The sequence below is a fragment of the Lepus europaeus genome, chromosome 6 (genome assembly GCF_033115175.1).
Source record: "Lepus europaeus isolate LE1 chromosome 6, mLepTim1.pri, whole genome shotgun sequence".
NCBI classification, from domain to species: domain Eukaryota; kingdom Metazoa; phylum Chordata; class Mammalia; order Lagomorpha; family Leporidae; genus Lepus; species Lepus europaeus.
The window spans coordinates 121,548,026-121,562,943 of record NC_084832.1 but is presented as its reverse complement, the minus strand read 5'-3'; the positions used below and the strand labels follow the sequence as shown (position 1 = coordinate 121,562,943).

The 14,918-nt window shown below is 56.0% G+C and overlaps 1 protein-coding gene across 4 annotated transcripts in view; it reads left to right on the top strand.

The window, feature by feature from the left end:
* The first annotated feature begins 3,876 nt into the window (after nucleotides 1-3,876).
* The window catches only part of TMTC1 (transmembrane O-mannosyltransferase targeting cadherins 1), a 243,968-nt gene continuing 232,926 nt past the window's right edge, over nucleotides 3,877-14,918 (top strand). For 3 of the 4 annotated variants that reach the window (XM_062195022.1, XM_062195020.1, XM_062195021.1), the window contains exon 1: nucleotides 3,877-4,184. In XM_062195022.1, the coding sequence (XP_062051006.1) occupies nucleotides 3,877-4,184 (308 nt within the window). The remainder of the gene's footprint in view (nucleotides 4,185-14,918) is intronic. The other variant, XM_062195023.1, reaches the window with a different exon arrangement.

Genomic DNA, 14,918 nt, shown 5'->3' with positions numbered 1-14,918 from the left:
TGATGCGATTCCGAACATGCGTCCCCAGATATGACATGTTGACATATGGAATGATTTGAAACACCAGGAATTATGAAATGGCAGGTGCAGGGAGGGCTCTCAGGCCTTCCCCTGAAGCAGGTCATAAGACCCTCAGGGGAGAGGTGGTTTCTCTCTAACGGGAGAAAAGAAGAGCTTATTTCAAAGGTGGGGCATGCCCAGAGGAGCCCGAAGACACCAGCCTTGCTGAGCCTCCGCGGTGTACTTACCCTTAAGTCTTTGTGTAGTCCCATCCCATAGTCCCATGATTCTCTGTTGTCCACCAAGCCTAGTACAAAACCTACTCAGTGCAACTGTTTCTTCACTCCTCCATTTCCTCGGGAAGGCTCCCAAGTCACAAACAACTTGGTTTAGAGAGACGTGTACGTTTTTCTCTTCTTACTCTATCATTTGATCCAGAGACCCAGCCAAGAACCAAAAAGGGTGGTAGGAAAAAGCTGCTTCCCCTGCCCTACCGCAGGCGCTGGTGCCCGTGCAGGCTTTTATCTGGTGGTAAGCTGCTCACTAGGCTGACTGCAAGATGCAAGATCCAGACCATTTCTGATACTCCTGAATTTGAAGCCTGGGCAGAACCACAGAGCTGTCCTGCCGGATGCAATGGGAGCCAGGTTACCTCCGTGAAGAGCCCCTTGTCACTCTAGGGTTGCAGCTGCAGCTGCCACAGCCACAGCTCTCGGCCAGGTGGTAGCCCAGACTGCCAAGTGTCGGGCCAGCTTCTCAGAGCACACTGTGCCTAATGTCCCATAGGCCTATCGGGTGGGCAGCAGGGTAATAAGAATTTTCCAATTCTTCTTTCTATTCTTCTGTATTTTCTTCAAAGACAGGCTACACACAAGTACCTACCCCCTAGAGTTTGTTTTTGAATGTAAAGTGTGTTACCAATCCTTCTGCTGACTCTGCTCTTTTGTTCAATAATTTGTATAGGATATTCTTGGACAGGGTCCATCATCAGACTGAAAAAGTCCAGGGGCAGTACTAAAGCAAAAAAAAAAAAAAAAAAAAAAAAAATTCAAGGACACTTGAGAAAGCATGGTGAAGATTTCATCCAGGGCCATGATGCCTGATACAGGGCCACCAGCAGTGGGGTCTGGCAGGGGGGAAAGTGCATTCAGTCTGAATACAGCCAAGCCAAGGAGCTTGTCTAGGGATGGACAGCGAGAGGGGACGTCTGGGTTAAGAGGGGGGTCTTCCTGAAGACAGGACCCGGGGTCAGAGATCCCGGGGAGGGGGCGGAGGTGGAAATGAGCAATCTCATCAGATTCTGAGGGTGCTCAGACATCCAGGGTGGGGCTTCTTGCCAAACTGACTTAGCAGGTATGGGCCGAGGAGAGATGTCTGATCCAAGGGTTGGTTCAGACTGTCAGCAGTAACGTGAAGTGTGTTTTACTAAGATACCTACTTGCCCTTGGTTTATTTTCAGTTGCGTCCGAAGCTCTTTCAAGAGTGCAGTTCATTTGCACGTGTGAGCCACAGAGCCGGGATCCCGTGCTTCCTCCTGTGTAACCCGCCCCGAGTGGACAGAAGGCAAGTAGTCTTCCTCTGGATACCAGTCCTCTACAAATAATCCAGTCTGTGCTTTTCCTTTGGGCCCCTTGACGAGCCCGGTGGGTGTTAAGACCCCAGACGGGATCCTTGGGAACCCCTCTCTGACATCAGTGTTTTCACGGTTTTCCTGTCATCCAGTGTGCACTCGAATCAGGTGATGAAGCTGAGAAGGAAATATGCAAAAAGTTATTGCTTACTAGATGGTCCTTGAGAGGTCTCGAGGTTTTTCATTTGTTCTGTACCGACAAATCCTTTGTAAGATGAAAATATCCCACGTGGAAAATGCATTTAATGTGACTAACCCGCAAAACAGCATAGCTCAGTCCCGGGAGGAGGCGGGAGAGGTGCTTTTGTACCCATGCGAAGTTGACATCATCATCTGAACTCAACAAAGATGCCACCAAACCTACATGGGGCTCAATCCGTCTTCGGACTCAGAAACCTGGACCCACCTTGAGGTTCCCTTTCTCTGCTTCCTTCTATTATCTCCAGGGAGGGAGGAGCCTCTATTAATTATAGGTAAGGATTGATATATTGGCCTATTGCACCTGCTCTCATTTCAATAAGGGCATAGCCACTATCCCGAAAGTCAGCTCTTAAGGTAGAAAGCTAAACTTCTGTGGTGTTACACACACACACACACTCCATTTGTGCAGTTTTCCTGATCCACCCCTAGACTTAGCACATTGCAGAACAAAGTATGTCCTTTATATAGTTTACCTGAGTTGATGGACAGGAGAAGAGGAAGGGCTGTAGGGTGCTATGTGGGGAAAAAGACTCAGCTGTGTCTGTGTTCTGCACGCTGAAGCTACTCAGGGCCAAAAGGCTTTGATGCAAACACCCATGTTCAGGATTCCCAGTCGCATGTCTCAGGCAGTAATTTTAAGTCACCAAAAAAGGGAAAAGAAATTTGAAAATGGGTGAAATGTATCCAGACTTGGAATAGGTGTCTCAGTTCATTGAGTTTTCAACTTCTCAGAGATGTCTTGAAATAATTTTTAAAAAACGTAATAGACTAGAAGCACACGCATGCTTTTTATTTTACTGTTATCTTTGATCAGTGAGCTCTTTGAAAATTTTGTACGAACAGAAATAAAACGGTGACTTTTAAAGTTTTTCTGCCTGGAGCTGTCCCATTCCAGGTAATGTCAATGACGCAAATCAGTGGAAATTTACACGGGGCCTGGGAGAATTAAGAGGGTTTTCCAACCTGAGTCAGTTTTTGTAATCATCACTCTGCTGTACCTAATTTAGCTGCGCACTGTAATTAGTCGTTCTAAAAAGAAAACAATCTTTCTTAAAGACAGGAAGTTTAGGAGCCAGGGCCAAAGGCCTCGACCCATGCATTTTTTTTTTTCTTGGTATCCACTTAGCAGGAGCAGTGCAAAGCCGCCCTCAGCCTGGGAAATAATCTTACCAGACCCAAGGGATCCAGCCGGGAGGAAAAGGTAGTTTGGTGGGCATCGCCCTGGCTTTCTAGAGTTCACCAAGCTGTGGACAAACGTTTGCACTGACAATTAGTCCCCATAAGCAAACCCAACACGGACCCCGGGGCTGCTGAGTGCCGGCAAAGACCAGCGGCCGCGAGCTCCTTGCCAGGGCTTGGTGGCAGGCTCCCTCGGCAGCTCCGCCCGGAGCCGGGCGCGCGGGGCCGCAGAAACCTGGCGGGAGCAGGCGGAGCCGGCGACGGGGCGGCCGGAGCGCGGGGCTGCGGCGCCGAAAAGCCGGGATCTTCCCGGGAAGCCGCGGCTGCTCCGCCTCGCCTAGGGCCTGGGGGTCCGGGCTGCGCACCTGCTCCGCGCGCCTGCCGCGGCCCGGGGGGCGTCCCCAGAGGTCCTCCCGGCCCGGCGCAGCAGCCGGACCCCGAGTGCCCCTCCTGCCTCCCGGGGCAGCCGCGCCGCGCCCCTGCTGCACCTGCGCGCTCCGACTCCCGCCCGGGCCGCGGGCGCCCGCCGACTCAGCGCGGGGGCGGAGGGTGCGGGCGTGGGGGGAACCGGTCGCGGGATTGGGCGGGGGGTGGGGGGGGCGGCAAGCGCGAGCGGGCATGCGCAGTGGGGCGGAGGAGGTGGCGATGGCCGGGGGAGGCGGAGGGACTGCTGTTTATTTGCAGCTGGGCCAAGTCGGCGGCGCAGGCGGCGGCGGAGCGCGGGGCGCCCGCGGCGGGTCCAGCTGCCGCTGCACCGTGCCCAAACGCCCCTCCGGGCAGCCGCCGCGCGCCGCCGGGGCCCCGGCAGGGGAGGATGCCACACGCCCGGGCGAGCCCAGGGCAGCGGCGGCGGCGGCGGCGGCGCGATGGTGGTGACCGCGTCTGCCCGCGGCAGCGGCGGCGGCGGGGACCGCGCGCCCTCCCGGCGGCCGGGCTGCGCGCTGGCGCGGGCCGGGGCGGTGGCGCTGCTGGCCGGGGCGAGCTGCCTGTGCTACGGCCGCTCGCTGCAGGGCGAGTTCGTGCACGACGACGTGTGGGCGATCGTGAACAACCCCGACGTGCGGCCCGGCGCCCCGCTGCGCGGCGGCGTCTTCTCCAACGACTTCTGGGGCAAGGGCATGGCCGAGAACACCAGCCACAAGTCCTACCGGCCGCTGTGCGTCCTCACCTTCAAGTGAGTCCCCCGCCGCCCGCGCCGCGCGGCCCCTCCCCAGGCCCCGGGAAGTTGCAGACTGGCTCGGGCTCGGCTCGCGGCGGCCGCCCTCTCCCCGCACGCCTAAGCCCTCTCGAGGCTGCGTCGGGTGTTCGGTTCCCCCGGCGCCTTGGTGGTTCTGGGGGGCGCGGGCTGGGGACTTGGGATGGAGTTGCCCGCGGGTCTGCGTCCTCGGCGGGCTCCTCCCGGGCAGCACCGGGCGCCGGCTCAGTGCGCGCACCCCGAACCCCCGGGACCGCGGCCAAGTAGGCGCCGCGTGGGCCCCGCGCGCTCCGGAGGGGCGGGGGGCGGCGTGGCTTCCAAGTTTGGGATTTCTCAGAGCTGTAGGGCAGCTTTGCAGGTGGGAAGTTACCCGCGCGTTGCTGAAGCCGCGCGTTCCGAAGAGCGGAGCCGGGAGCCTAGGGCGATCTAGGCTGCTTGGGTTGCGGGGAGGAGCGGGGTGGGGTGGGGGGAATCGAAGGCGCCCCCTCCCCCAGCCCGCCCCGCGCCGCTCCTGTGTGCGCGCAGCTCGGCCTCCGCACGCTGCAAGGTGCAGGGCGCACGAGCGAGGGGCCCCTCCGAGGGTCCTGGGGTCCCTGCCGAAATAGTTTTGCGTTTGCAATCTGCGAGTCGTGATTCAGCATTTCTGTCGCGGATAAGTGGGAGGAGAGCCGAGGGCTCGGCAGATGGCGTAGGGCGGGGTGTGACCCCGAATTCTGACTTGGGGTGGCGGCGGCGGTGGTGAGCGGGCGTGGGCCGGCCTCGCACCGAGGGGGCCAGGCGCCGCTTGGAGAGAGGCGCCGTCTTCATCGCGGGCTGGACCCAGCCGCTCGCCATCTGGGGCTTATTTTGCCGCTCGGGCGGAAGTGTTGAAAGGCTGTGGGTTCCCCGGACGCGGGGTCTTCGGTGCTTCCCAGTGGGTGTCGTGGGAACGCGCGTGGACCGGGAGGATGCCTGGGCGCGCGCTGGCGGCTCGGCCCGCAGGCCCGGGGCTGGGGACGGATGGCCTGAACGAGTTGGGGAAGGGAAGTCTGGCAGGCGGCGGCACTGCACAGGCTGGAGACTTAATTCTTCCCCCCGGAAAGTTTGCTCTGGGCAGGAGGGCGAGAACAGGACGCGTTCGAGTGTTTCATACATCGTAGTCAACCCTTGGAAGAGTTGGGCTGGTTTTCCACTGGGGGATGCTCAGGACCGGCGGCTGCAGTCTGCAGGGCTGGCGCGGGAATGCACGTTCCGCGGCCGACTGCCCTGCTGTCTCCCTTCTTGCTGTAGGGGTGGCTGCATAGTTTAAGGCGCAGGAGGCGCGCGCAGCGCTGGACTTGGGCACCCTGAGCATTTTCCATTCCAGGAAGGTCAGGTCAAGTGCTCGTGCCTCCTGCCTGGAGGTGGGGGTGGAGCTGTTTTACCTTTTTTCCTTTTCTTTCTAAAAGCACTTTTGTTGTTGTTGTCCATAGTGCAGATAGCAGGGATGGGGAGAGAGGGATGGAGGGGGACGTGGACCAGGAGGGGAGGGTTTTATTGAGAAGAGGAGAATTGCTGGGGCTCTGGCAGAGCTGGGAGGAGAGTGGGGGGAGGCACAAAGGGCCAGCTTGGCTTTAACTTTTTTTTCCCAGCAAAATAAACACCTTTTTTAAGTTGAAATTTTCATTTTATTTGAATGGCAGAGAGAGAGGGAGAGGAAAATAGATTTTTCCATCTGCTCTGTTACTCGTCAAATGCCTGGGCTGGGCCCCCAAAACCAAACGCTGGGAGCCCAAACCAGGTCTCCCACGTGGTGGTAGGGCCCCAGGGACTTGAGCTGTCTCCTCTTGGATCAGAAGTGGAGGAGCCAGGACTTGAACCAGGCACTCTGACCTGGGATGGGGCCTCCCCAAGTGGCATCTCAACTGCCATGCCGCACACCTGCCGTCTGCCTCAACTTACCTTTCATTCCATTTTCCATGAATCCTGTAACGGGCTGTGAAGGAGACCCCCCCACACACACACCCCTGCTGAGTTGCAGGTTTGGAGAACAGCACAGCAGTGCTTGGAAAGGCTTACAGGTGCCTGTCCCGAAAGAAAGCGGCAGCCCTTCTGTGCCCACACAGAGTGACGTCTGGGAGACCAGAGAGCTCTCTCTGCACAGCCGGCTGGGGGGCGGGGACCACGCACCAAGGCTGGAGCGCCTCGGTGACCGTGCACCACCTCCCCCCTGGGACCCCACCGAATCCCGCAGGGAAGGACAGAACATCACACTCACTGGGTTCTCATCATGAAGCACTGCAGCGACTGTGTCTTGATGAGTTTTCTTTTCCATAGTTGGCGAAGCCGAGTTCAAGTGCTGCTTTAAAGTATGTGCAAACCATTTTTACTGTATCTTAAGGTATGCTTGTTTGAGCAGAACTCTTTGGGAGTGCACGCTCATTAACAAAACCTGTGTTCAGGTAATTGTACGTTCCCATGCCTTTTGAGTAATGATATAATAAATAAGTCATGATACAATCAAGATCCCTGTGCACTTTATCCATTTTAAAGATTTGGTTGGGGTCAGGGGATGGAAGAGAATGATCTTTGATCTGCTGACCCACTCCTAATGCCTCTATCAACCAGGGATGGCCAGGCCTGTACTGGGAGCCAGGGACTCCATCTGGGTCTCCCACGTGGGTGGATGGCAGGAGCCCATGTACTTAGGCCATTTTCTGCTGGCTTCCCGGGTGCATTGGCAGGAAGCTGACTGGGAAGCAGGCCCTTGGGCCTTGACGCCGGTGCTCAGGTGTGGGATGCTGGCATGGCAGGCTATGACTTAACCTGCTGGGTCACAAGGCTGCCCCACCCCCCGGAGCATCTTGTATAATTATAATTCCACGACCAGGAAATTGACGTGGGTGTCATCTGTAGCTTTTCTCAGATATCCCTAGTGTTCCTTGGTACCATTTTGTTTATATTTGTTGGTGATGTGTGTGTTCAGTGCAAGGCAGTTGTGTCCTGTGTGTGGATTTCTGAGGTCACAGCCACGGTGCAGATCCAGACAGGTCCCTGATGAGGACTTGCGTGTCCCCATCGCAGCTGTGGCACCTCATCCCTAATAGCCGCCCACCCTATAACACCCCCGTTCCAATTCACGACAGCCACATCTCTCTTCCGTCTCTCCAGCTCTGCCGTGTGTATACTCTTGGGTCAGTAGAATCGTGGCAGTACCCTGCTGAGATTGGCTGTTCTCACTGTGTGACCCTGGGGTGTCATGCAGCATATTGCAAGTGTCAGTGGCTGTTACTTTTCATGGCTGTGTGCTATTCCACTGGATGGGCGGGCCACAGTTTGCCTACTCACCTGCTAAAGACATCTGTTCCAGGTTTTTTTTTTTTTTGACAGGCAGAGTGGATAGTGAGAGAGAGAGAGACAGAGAGAAAGGTCTTCCTTTTTCCACTGGTTCACCCTCCAATGGCCGCTGCGGCCGGCGCATCTCGCTGATCCAAAGCCAGGAGCCAGGTGCTTCTCCTGGTCTCCCATGTGGGTGCAGGGCCCAAGGACTTGGGCCATCCTCCACTGCCTTCCTGGGCCATAGCAGAGAGCTGGCCTGGAAGAGGGGCAACCGGAATAGAATCCGGCGCCCTGACTGGGACTAGAACCCGGTGTGCCGGCGCCGCAAGGCAGAGGATTAGCCTGTTAAGCCACGGCGCCGGCCATGTTCCATGGTTTTGACATATGTCCTGAAAAGCTGGTAGAAGCGTGCATTGACAGGTGTCTCTGTGAATTTAAATTTGAATTTCTCTGGGGCTAACGCCCAGGAGTGCAGTGGCTGGGCTTCCCGGGGGAGACATGCTTTCTTTTTGATGAAGCTGCCCAACTGTGTGCCAGCCGAGTGTGAGTGATGGGTTTCCCTGTTCATTGCTGGCACTTGGTGTTGTCCTGTCCTTGACTGTAGCCGTTCTGAGAGGTGTGCTGTGGAGTCTCTGTGCTGGTGGATGATGTGAAACATTGTTTCATGTGCTTCTTTCCCTCTGTCTCTTTGGTAAATAAATGTGCTTTTGTGTCTTTGGTCCATTTTCTAAGGGAACTTTTTTTTTAATGTTGAGGTTTGACATTCTTTATATTCTAGGTACATGTCCCTTGTCAGATACGTGATGGGCAAACATTTTCTCCAGTGCTGTAGATACCATTTTGTCCCCTGAGAATCTGGCCAGCAAAACACAAAAGCCTATTTTTTGTTAAAAGGAATGTATTATCTTTGATTCATTGAACATAAGTCTCATACTGAGAGCGAGACATTTCATCAAGAGTAAACAAAGCTGATGAAGGCTAGCAAGGTGCTTGTGTGTGTAATAAGAAATAGTAAAGATGCTTTGCTTACGTGGTAAGTGTACTTGCCACAGTGTTTGTCAAATGGGACGTTGCAGTGAGGGGATACATCATAAAAGTGTTTTGGGGAAAGGGACAGTGGAACGCGAAGGCAGCTTAGTAACAGCGTGTGCTGGCTGGGTCCTCCGTCTGTTGAGCGGGTTGAGAGCGTGTTCCTTAGAATTCCCTGTGTGGAGGCGGGTGGTGGGCAGAGTGCGTCCGACCCTGCTTGGCGTGCCCACATCTCGTTTCAGTTCAAGCGCCGTCTCTCCTAATGATTCCAGGTTCCTGCTAATCGGCGCCCTGGGAGGCAGTGAGTGATGCAGGCCTGGATTGAGTGCTGAGCTTTGGACTCCAGCCTAGCCCCGTCTCGGCTGTTAGACGCGTTTGTACAGTGAACAGCAGATGAGAGCTCACCTAACCCATCCCTCCTCCCCCTCTGCCTTTCAAATAAATAGATACATTAAGAATTAGGAAATCTTCCCAGGATGGTCAGCTAGGGCTGACCACGAGAGAAATGTCAGTGAGATTTGTGAGGTTCGGTGCTGTGGCTGTGATGTTACTCAGAGATGGGTGGGTGGGGAGGAGAAGGGCGGCTCACCTGCTGCCCTGGCGCTTGCCGCTTCCTCTGCGGGGAGGTGCCAGGCTCTTGCAAGCTGCTTGTGTCGTTGAATTTGGAGCCTTTGAGGCAGTGAGAAACGGATGCGTGTCCCAGTTCATCCGTGTGGGTTCCGTCTCATCCTGGCTTGGCTGCTTCAGGCCTGTGCACCCCCGATTCCAGATTGGATTCCTTGCTTGGTTTGACTCCTGCAGACCAAGTGGGCTGCGGCGTCACCTCCCGGCGTGGTCACAGGGGCGGTCCCTGCGGCTCGTCACCTGTGCAGGATCCCTCTGGGTGCTTCTGCGTTTATGTTCCACCCTAACCGATGCCAACAGCCGTCTCGGTGTGTTCATTCCCGTGAATTTAGATTTCTAATAGACTTCTATTTCTCATCACGTCTCATCTTCGGTCTTTGTACAAGATCCTGTCCAAGGGCGTTGGTGGGTATTTTTAGACCGTAGTAGAGCAGAATCTAAACATCTGTGACAACTTAATCTGCACCAGTCATCTCCTTTTTTCCATTTTGCTGCTTTATCCTGCACTGCCAGGCCCCGTTTGCAGCTCTGAGATCAGGAGGAAGGCGTTAAGCCGCTCTGTGGACACTGAACCCACACAGCACCAAGCCACAGGGTGCCCGTGACTCACTCCTCCTTGAAAAATGGCCTTGATTGATTTAAAAGCTGCGTAGCGTTTGAGTCTAATCCCTCCCCTCCAGCCTCTCTTGAGACAGGCTCCTGCATTTAGAGAGTGCCACGGGCAGGAAGCGGTGCTTGGTCACAGCTGGGGAAACTGAGGGCAGTGACAGGCCCGCACGCTCCTGGTTCTCTTCTCTGTGCGTAGCCATCAGTTTGCGGTAATTTTGTTTAGTTGGAAGACTCGTGCGGGTAACATACACCGTGAGAGTGATGAAAGTGGGTGGTTGAAAATGTCAGAGCTAAAAAATAGATCTTAATGTGTGCAGCTGTGAGGACTGGAAGCCTCTTGGTTGCACAGCGCTCTCATCTTTTCATCACAAACGATACGGCAGCCACGAAAGGCAACGCTGACCTTCCTGCCCGGGGCCTGGTGCAGTGAGGGGGTGCTCCTGCTCATCCTCTTGGGCTGTGCCTCTGTGGCGCTTCGTCGCCAGGCAGTTTGTTGCTACCAGGCTGACAAGTGTGCGTTTCCTGGTCCATCACGGGGAACAGGTGAGGGTGATCTGGGTGCTTGGATGCGATTGTCCAGGATGCTCGCAGACACAAACGGACAAGTTCAAGTAGGATGGGAGGCCATTGCCGACCCTGTAGAGAAAAATGAAAACCTAATGCTCTTGTACGTTTTATACCAAAGTACGGTGACGTCAGAACGCCGAGAGGGGGAAGCTGGGAGTGCAGCCGGTGATGTGTGCGAGGCAGAAGCTGCCCTTCGGACTGCAGCCTGCAGGTGTGCGGCGGGCGGGGAATGAGCGGGAGGCAGTTCCGGGTTGTGGGGATTGTTCTGTGAGCCCCCGAGTGGAAGTCGCCCCCTGAAGCAGCCTGTTTGTGTCAGCAGAGGTCTTCTCTCTCCTCCGGTGGTGCCTCAGGCATCTTTCCCCTAACTCTGTGCCCGTAGTATCCTACCTTTTCTTTTTCAGAGGGGTGAGGAAGGGTTGGAGGTGCCAGGGTAACTGGCATGGTTACACGTGGTTTCCGCCCCCAGGGTCCTGTCTCACTGGATCCCAGGCTCTCTCTCGCACCTCTCATCCGTCCGTCTCTACCTTCTCTTCCCCACCGGCATCCCAGAGCCCCTTCCCTTGCAGGCTGCCACAGGACCTTGCACTTACTGTCCCTTCTTCTCGAGGGCCCTTGCCCAGATCTGTGCCTGGCTGGCTCTCATGCCTCTGTGAGTCTCTGCCCCAGTGGCGCCACATCCCAGAGACCTTCCCTGGCCACCCGGTCTGGGTTTACCCCTTTTCACCCTGAGTTGCCTTACTCCACCTGATTTCTGTCTGGCTTCATTTTACACTGTCCTGTAAGCTCTGCGAGAGGCGTCTCCGGCAGCTGGAGGTTGGCCTGGCTTGCCAAGTAGGGGGCTCCAGAATTCCCGTTAAAAGAAAGAGTGAGTATGTTTGACAGTTATCAACAGGTGAAGCTTAAAAATGACGAGTGGGTGCATCGTCTTTGTCAGGCTGAGCCTTGGCTGGTAATTGTTGCGGGAGGGCTACAAGTCTGTACTGTAGAGGAAAACACTGCTTGGGTCGTGTGCGTTTCTCCTCTCACAGAGGAAGAGGAGACAGAGTGGCCATCTCTGCGGGCACAGGCAGGCGGTTCCAGTGGGTCCTGCCTCCGGGAGCTGAAGGGGCAGCCTGGGCTCCAACAGGGACGCAGCTGTGACTCCCTGTGGGATGCTGCCTGCTGTTGGGAATGAGGTTGTGCAGCTCTGTTTGGGTTACATACCTGGGCATAAAAGGGTAGCAGGTGCCGCAAAGGTCAAGGCTGGAGACAGTGGCTGCCTATTCGAGGCAGGGCCCAGCAGCCCACTGGGGTCTCTCCCTGTGCCCTGCTTTCCAGGACCCCAGCAGCCACCGGGGTCTCTCCCTATGCCTTGCTCTCCGGGACCTATGATTCATCTGTGCCAGAGCCCTGCCTTCTGGAGGGAGCAGCCGGGTTTTGCCCGTCTGTGAGGTGGACGTGAAATTCCCTGTGTGGTTGGACAAGGTGCGATGCTGGTACATGCAAATGCGTTATCAAAGGAACAAGCACAGCTGTGTGTCCCCCAGAGCTGTGTGATGAAGAACCAGTCTGCTCGTGGTCCTGCTCTCCTGGGAGCGCGTGCCTGCGCCATTGGGAATTTGCTAAGCCTTAGGCCTGCTCTCCGTGGTGTATCCCCGGCGCCAGACCCGAGGTCACGCTAAGGTGGAGGTGGTCATCGTGGGTCCCGGATGGAAGCTGGCATGCTGGGCAGACTGCGCCGGTGGTCAGAGGGTTGAGACGTTGACCTCGTGCTTTCAGCTCAGCCTCCCGGCCTCCTGGGAGCCGAGGAGGAGGCTGACATGCAGTGGCTCCGTTCCCCAGGCCTACTTGGCCTTCCTGGCGGGAGAGCCCACGTTGCTGTGCGGGGAGAGTGATACGTGCTGAAGCCGCCCAGCGGTTCTGCTGGGGACTCGATCAGACCGCACCCACGGGTCTCTGCCTTGTGTGACCCTGATTTGCAGATGAGAGCTGTAGTCCTAAGTATGGTAGTCTCCTGACTTCCGGGAAGTGTTCTGGAGGCCTCCATTTTGTCGCCAGTTGGGGCGGAAGTGCGGGTGGCTTGGGGACCCTGCAGCGCTGGCCCACGTGCTGCGGAGGTCTCTGTCCTCAGGCTCTGGAGCCTGTGTGAGCACGAGGCAGGCCGCGTTGGGATTGCACTGAACCCATGCCTCCCTGCGTGAGACAAGAATTGCTGAACGTTGGGGGCTCAGGCACAACTGAGGTGCGGGGCTGTGGTCTGTCTCCAGGTTTCGTGAGCCTCTTAGTGGATTCACTCCTGAGGTTCGCCTCCCAGATATGGTTACCGGTCTTCCCATTGGCAGTCTTCTCACTCCTTCTTTGGCAGGGCTGTCACTCTCAGGGCTCGTGTGACAAGTCCCCTTCCTGGCCAGGTGAGGCTGTGCCGCGCTGAGCTCAGCAGAACCGCGGCTCTGGTCTTGGTCGGTAGAGCTCCTCTCGCTGGCGCGGTGTTGCTGGCCTGGGTGCCTGTGAGTTACAGCCTTCTGTGCTTGGGATGTGTCTGGCGGTGATGAATTCCGGGTTGATTCCTGGTCCCAGAGGGATGCAGAAGAAGAGCAACCAGGATGATGGAGGGCCGCAGGGATCTGTCTTAGAGGAAAAGCGCGAGGAACCAGATGTTGTTATTTACTGGTTGAACGATCCGGGAAGACCGTGGAAAGCACTTAAAAGCCTCGGAGAGCTGTACCGAGGGCAGCAGGTGGGGAAGAAGAAAGACAGAGAGCAGCAGGAGAAGGCGGCAGAATGTGCTGTGTGTTGACTGTTGGGCCGCAGGACCCATCAGGGAGGTGTTGGGAAATCCATCGTCGGAGACACCAGCAACTGGAACATGGACTGTTTTTTTCTTTCCCCTTGTTTGGAGTTCCTATTGGGAGAGAATGTGCGTTGGGCGAACTGCTAAGAAAGTGAGGCTTTTCTAGTGAGCGGGACAGCTCTGAGCAGGCTTCCCGAAGCCCATGGAGCTGCCTTGTTGTTCTGAGTACCTCCTGCCTTGAATCACTTGGGGTGCTGGGGCAGATGTGGGGCCCCTGTTCCAGGTCTGCTGACTTAGAATCCTCCGTTGGCATGAGACCAGGGGCTCGTCCACTTGAGCTCACGCACCAGGCAGTTAGGACACTTAGGAAGCCTGGGAACTGCGGGGACCGAGTGGGGGCCTGTGTGTACTGGGGTGGCGGTAGCAATGTGGAGACAGCAGTGTAGCCTCACTGAGCCTGGAATGCTGGGATGCATGCACTCTCCGGCTCCCCCATGACATTCCTGGAGAAGGCAGGTGACTTCCATCGCTGAGCCATTGGGCATTGCCTTAGGGAGGGAGCACCTGCAGTGCTGGGTGCTTCTCTTCTGTAGTCCCAGGTGTGCTGTGGCGGTGCTGCCACTAGGGCGGTCCCCTTGCCTTCTGTGAGCTGATAGGGCCCTGCGGTCCCGGGTGCTGAGGGAGAGCTTAGCAGCCAGAGACCAGGTAAGTGCGCTTACTGCGCTGGGCAGCGGGAACCCAGTGCTAATCAGAATATTTGGACCTGAGACAGCGTCTGTCCTGGCTCATGAGTTGCATGCCCCGGATATGAAGTGAGAGGACAGTCCTCTACAGTGAGCTGGATCTGTGTTCCAGGTTCAGGGCCAGGATGCAGGTGTGAGTCACTGCAGCGAGCACTCAACATCTCTGCCTGGCTCCAGACTGGGGCCGGTTGGTTGACACAGAGCCAGCAGGTTGGAGTGGAGTTGGGGGACACTAGCAGATTCCACAGGATAAGCCTGTCTTTGTCAGGTTCAGCTTCGCTGTGTGTGTTTGTTTCCACCTCACCTCCCCCAAACCAGAGCTATTGTTCAGAAGAAAATTAAGAAGAATGTGTTCAAGCCCCAGAATGCGAGTGCGAGGAGCCACATGGACAGCCGGTGGGCTTGTGTGCTTGTGGCCATCCCCCCCTTGGGTACAGGCTGTGTGATCCCGGGACTTTTCCTGGGAACAGAAGTAGCCTTTCTGGAAAGAGCTGATGCGGTGAGCTCCCGGCCCCTCCCTTCCCTGGCAGATTGACAAGGACACAGGGGGTTCCCATGGAGAAGGGGCCATTGGTGGTCAGTTAACTGAACTTGGGAGTGCTCAGGCCATCAGAGATGGATATTAAGATTATTTCAGGAAAAAATACTGTTTCCTTTTCTACTGCCTGGCCTAGTTTTGGGTGAGAAATGGAGGCTGAAACAAGTAAAATGAGAGATTCGTAGAGCTGATAGGGAAAAATGATTTTTTTTTTCCAACTTCCAGCTTCATGTCCATTGATTCATTCAGTAAATCTTCATTTAGGATCTCCTGTGTGCCGAGTAAGATGAATATAAGGAGAAATGGGAATTAGTTTCTTACAGTATAAAAAATCGCTTATAACTTTTGGAGCATGTAGCTAAGGAGCCCCCTGCCCCTTTTAAAGAATTACTTATTTTTTTGAAAAGCAAAGTTAGAGAGAGGTCTTCCATCCACTGGTTCACTCCCCAAATGGCTGCAATGGCTGGAGCTGGGCCAATCCGAAGTCAGGATTCAGGAGCTTCTTCTGGGGTCTCCCAAGTGGGTGCAGGGACCCA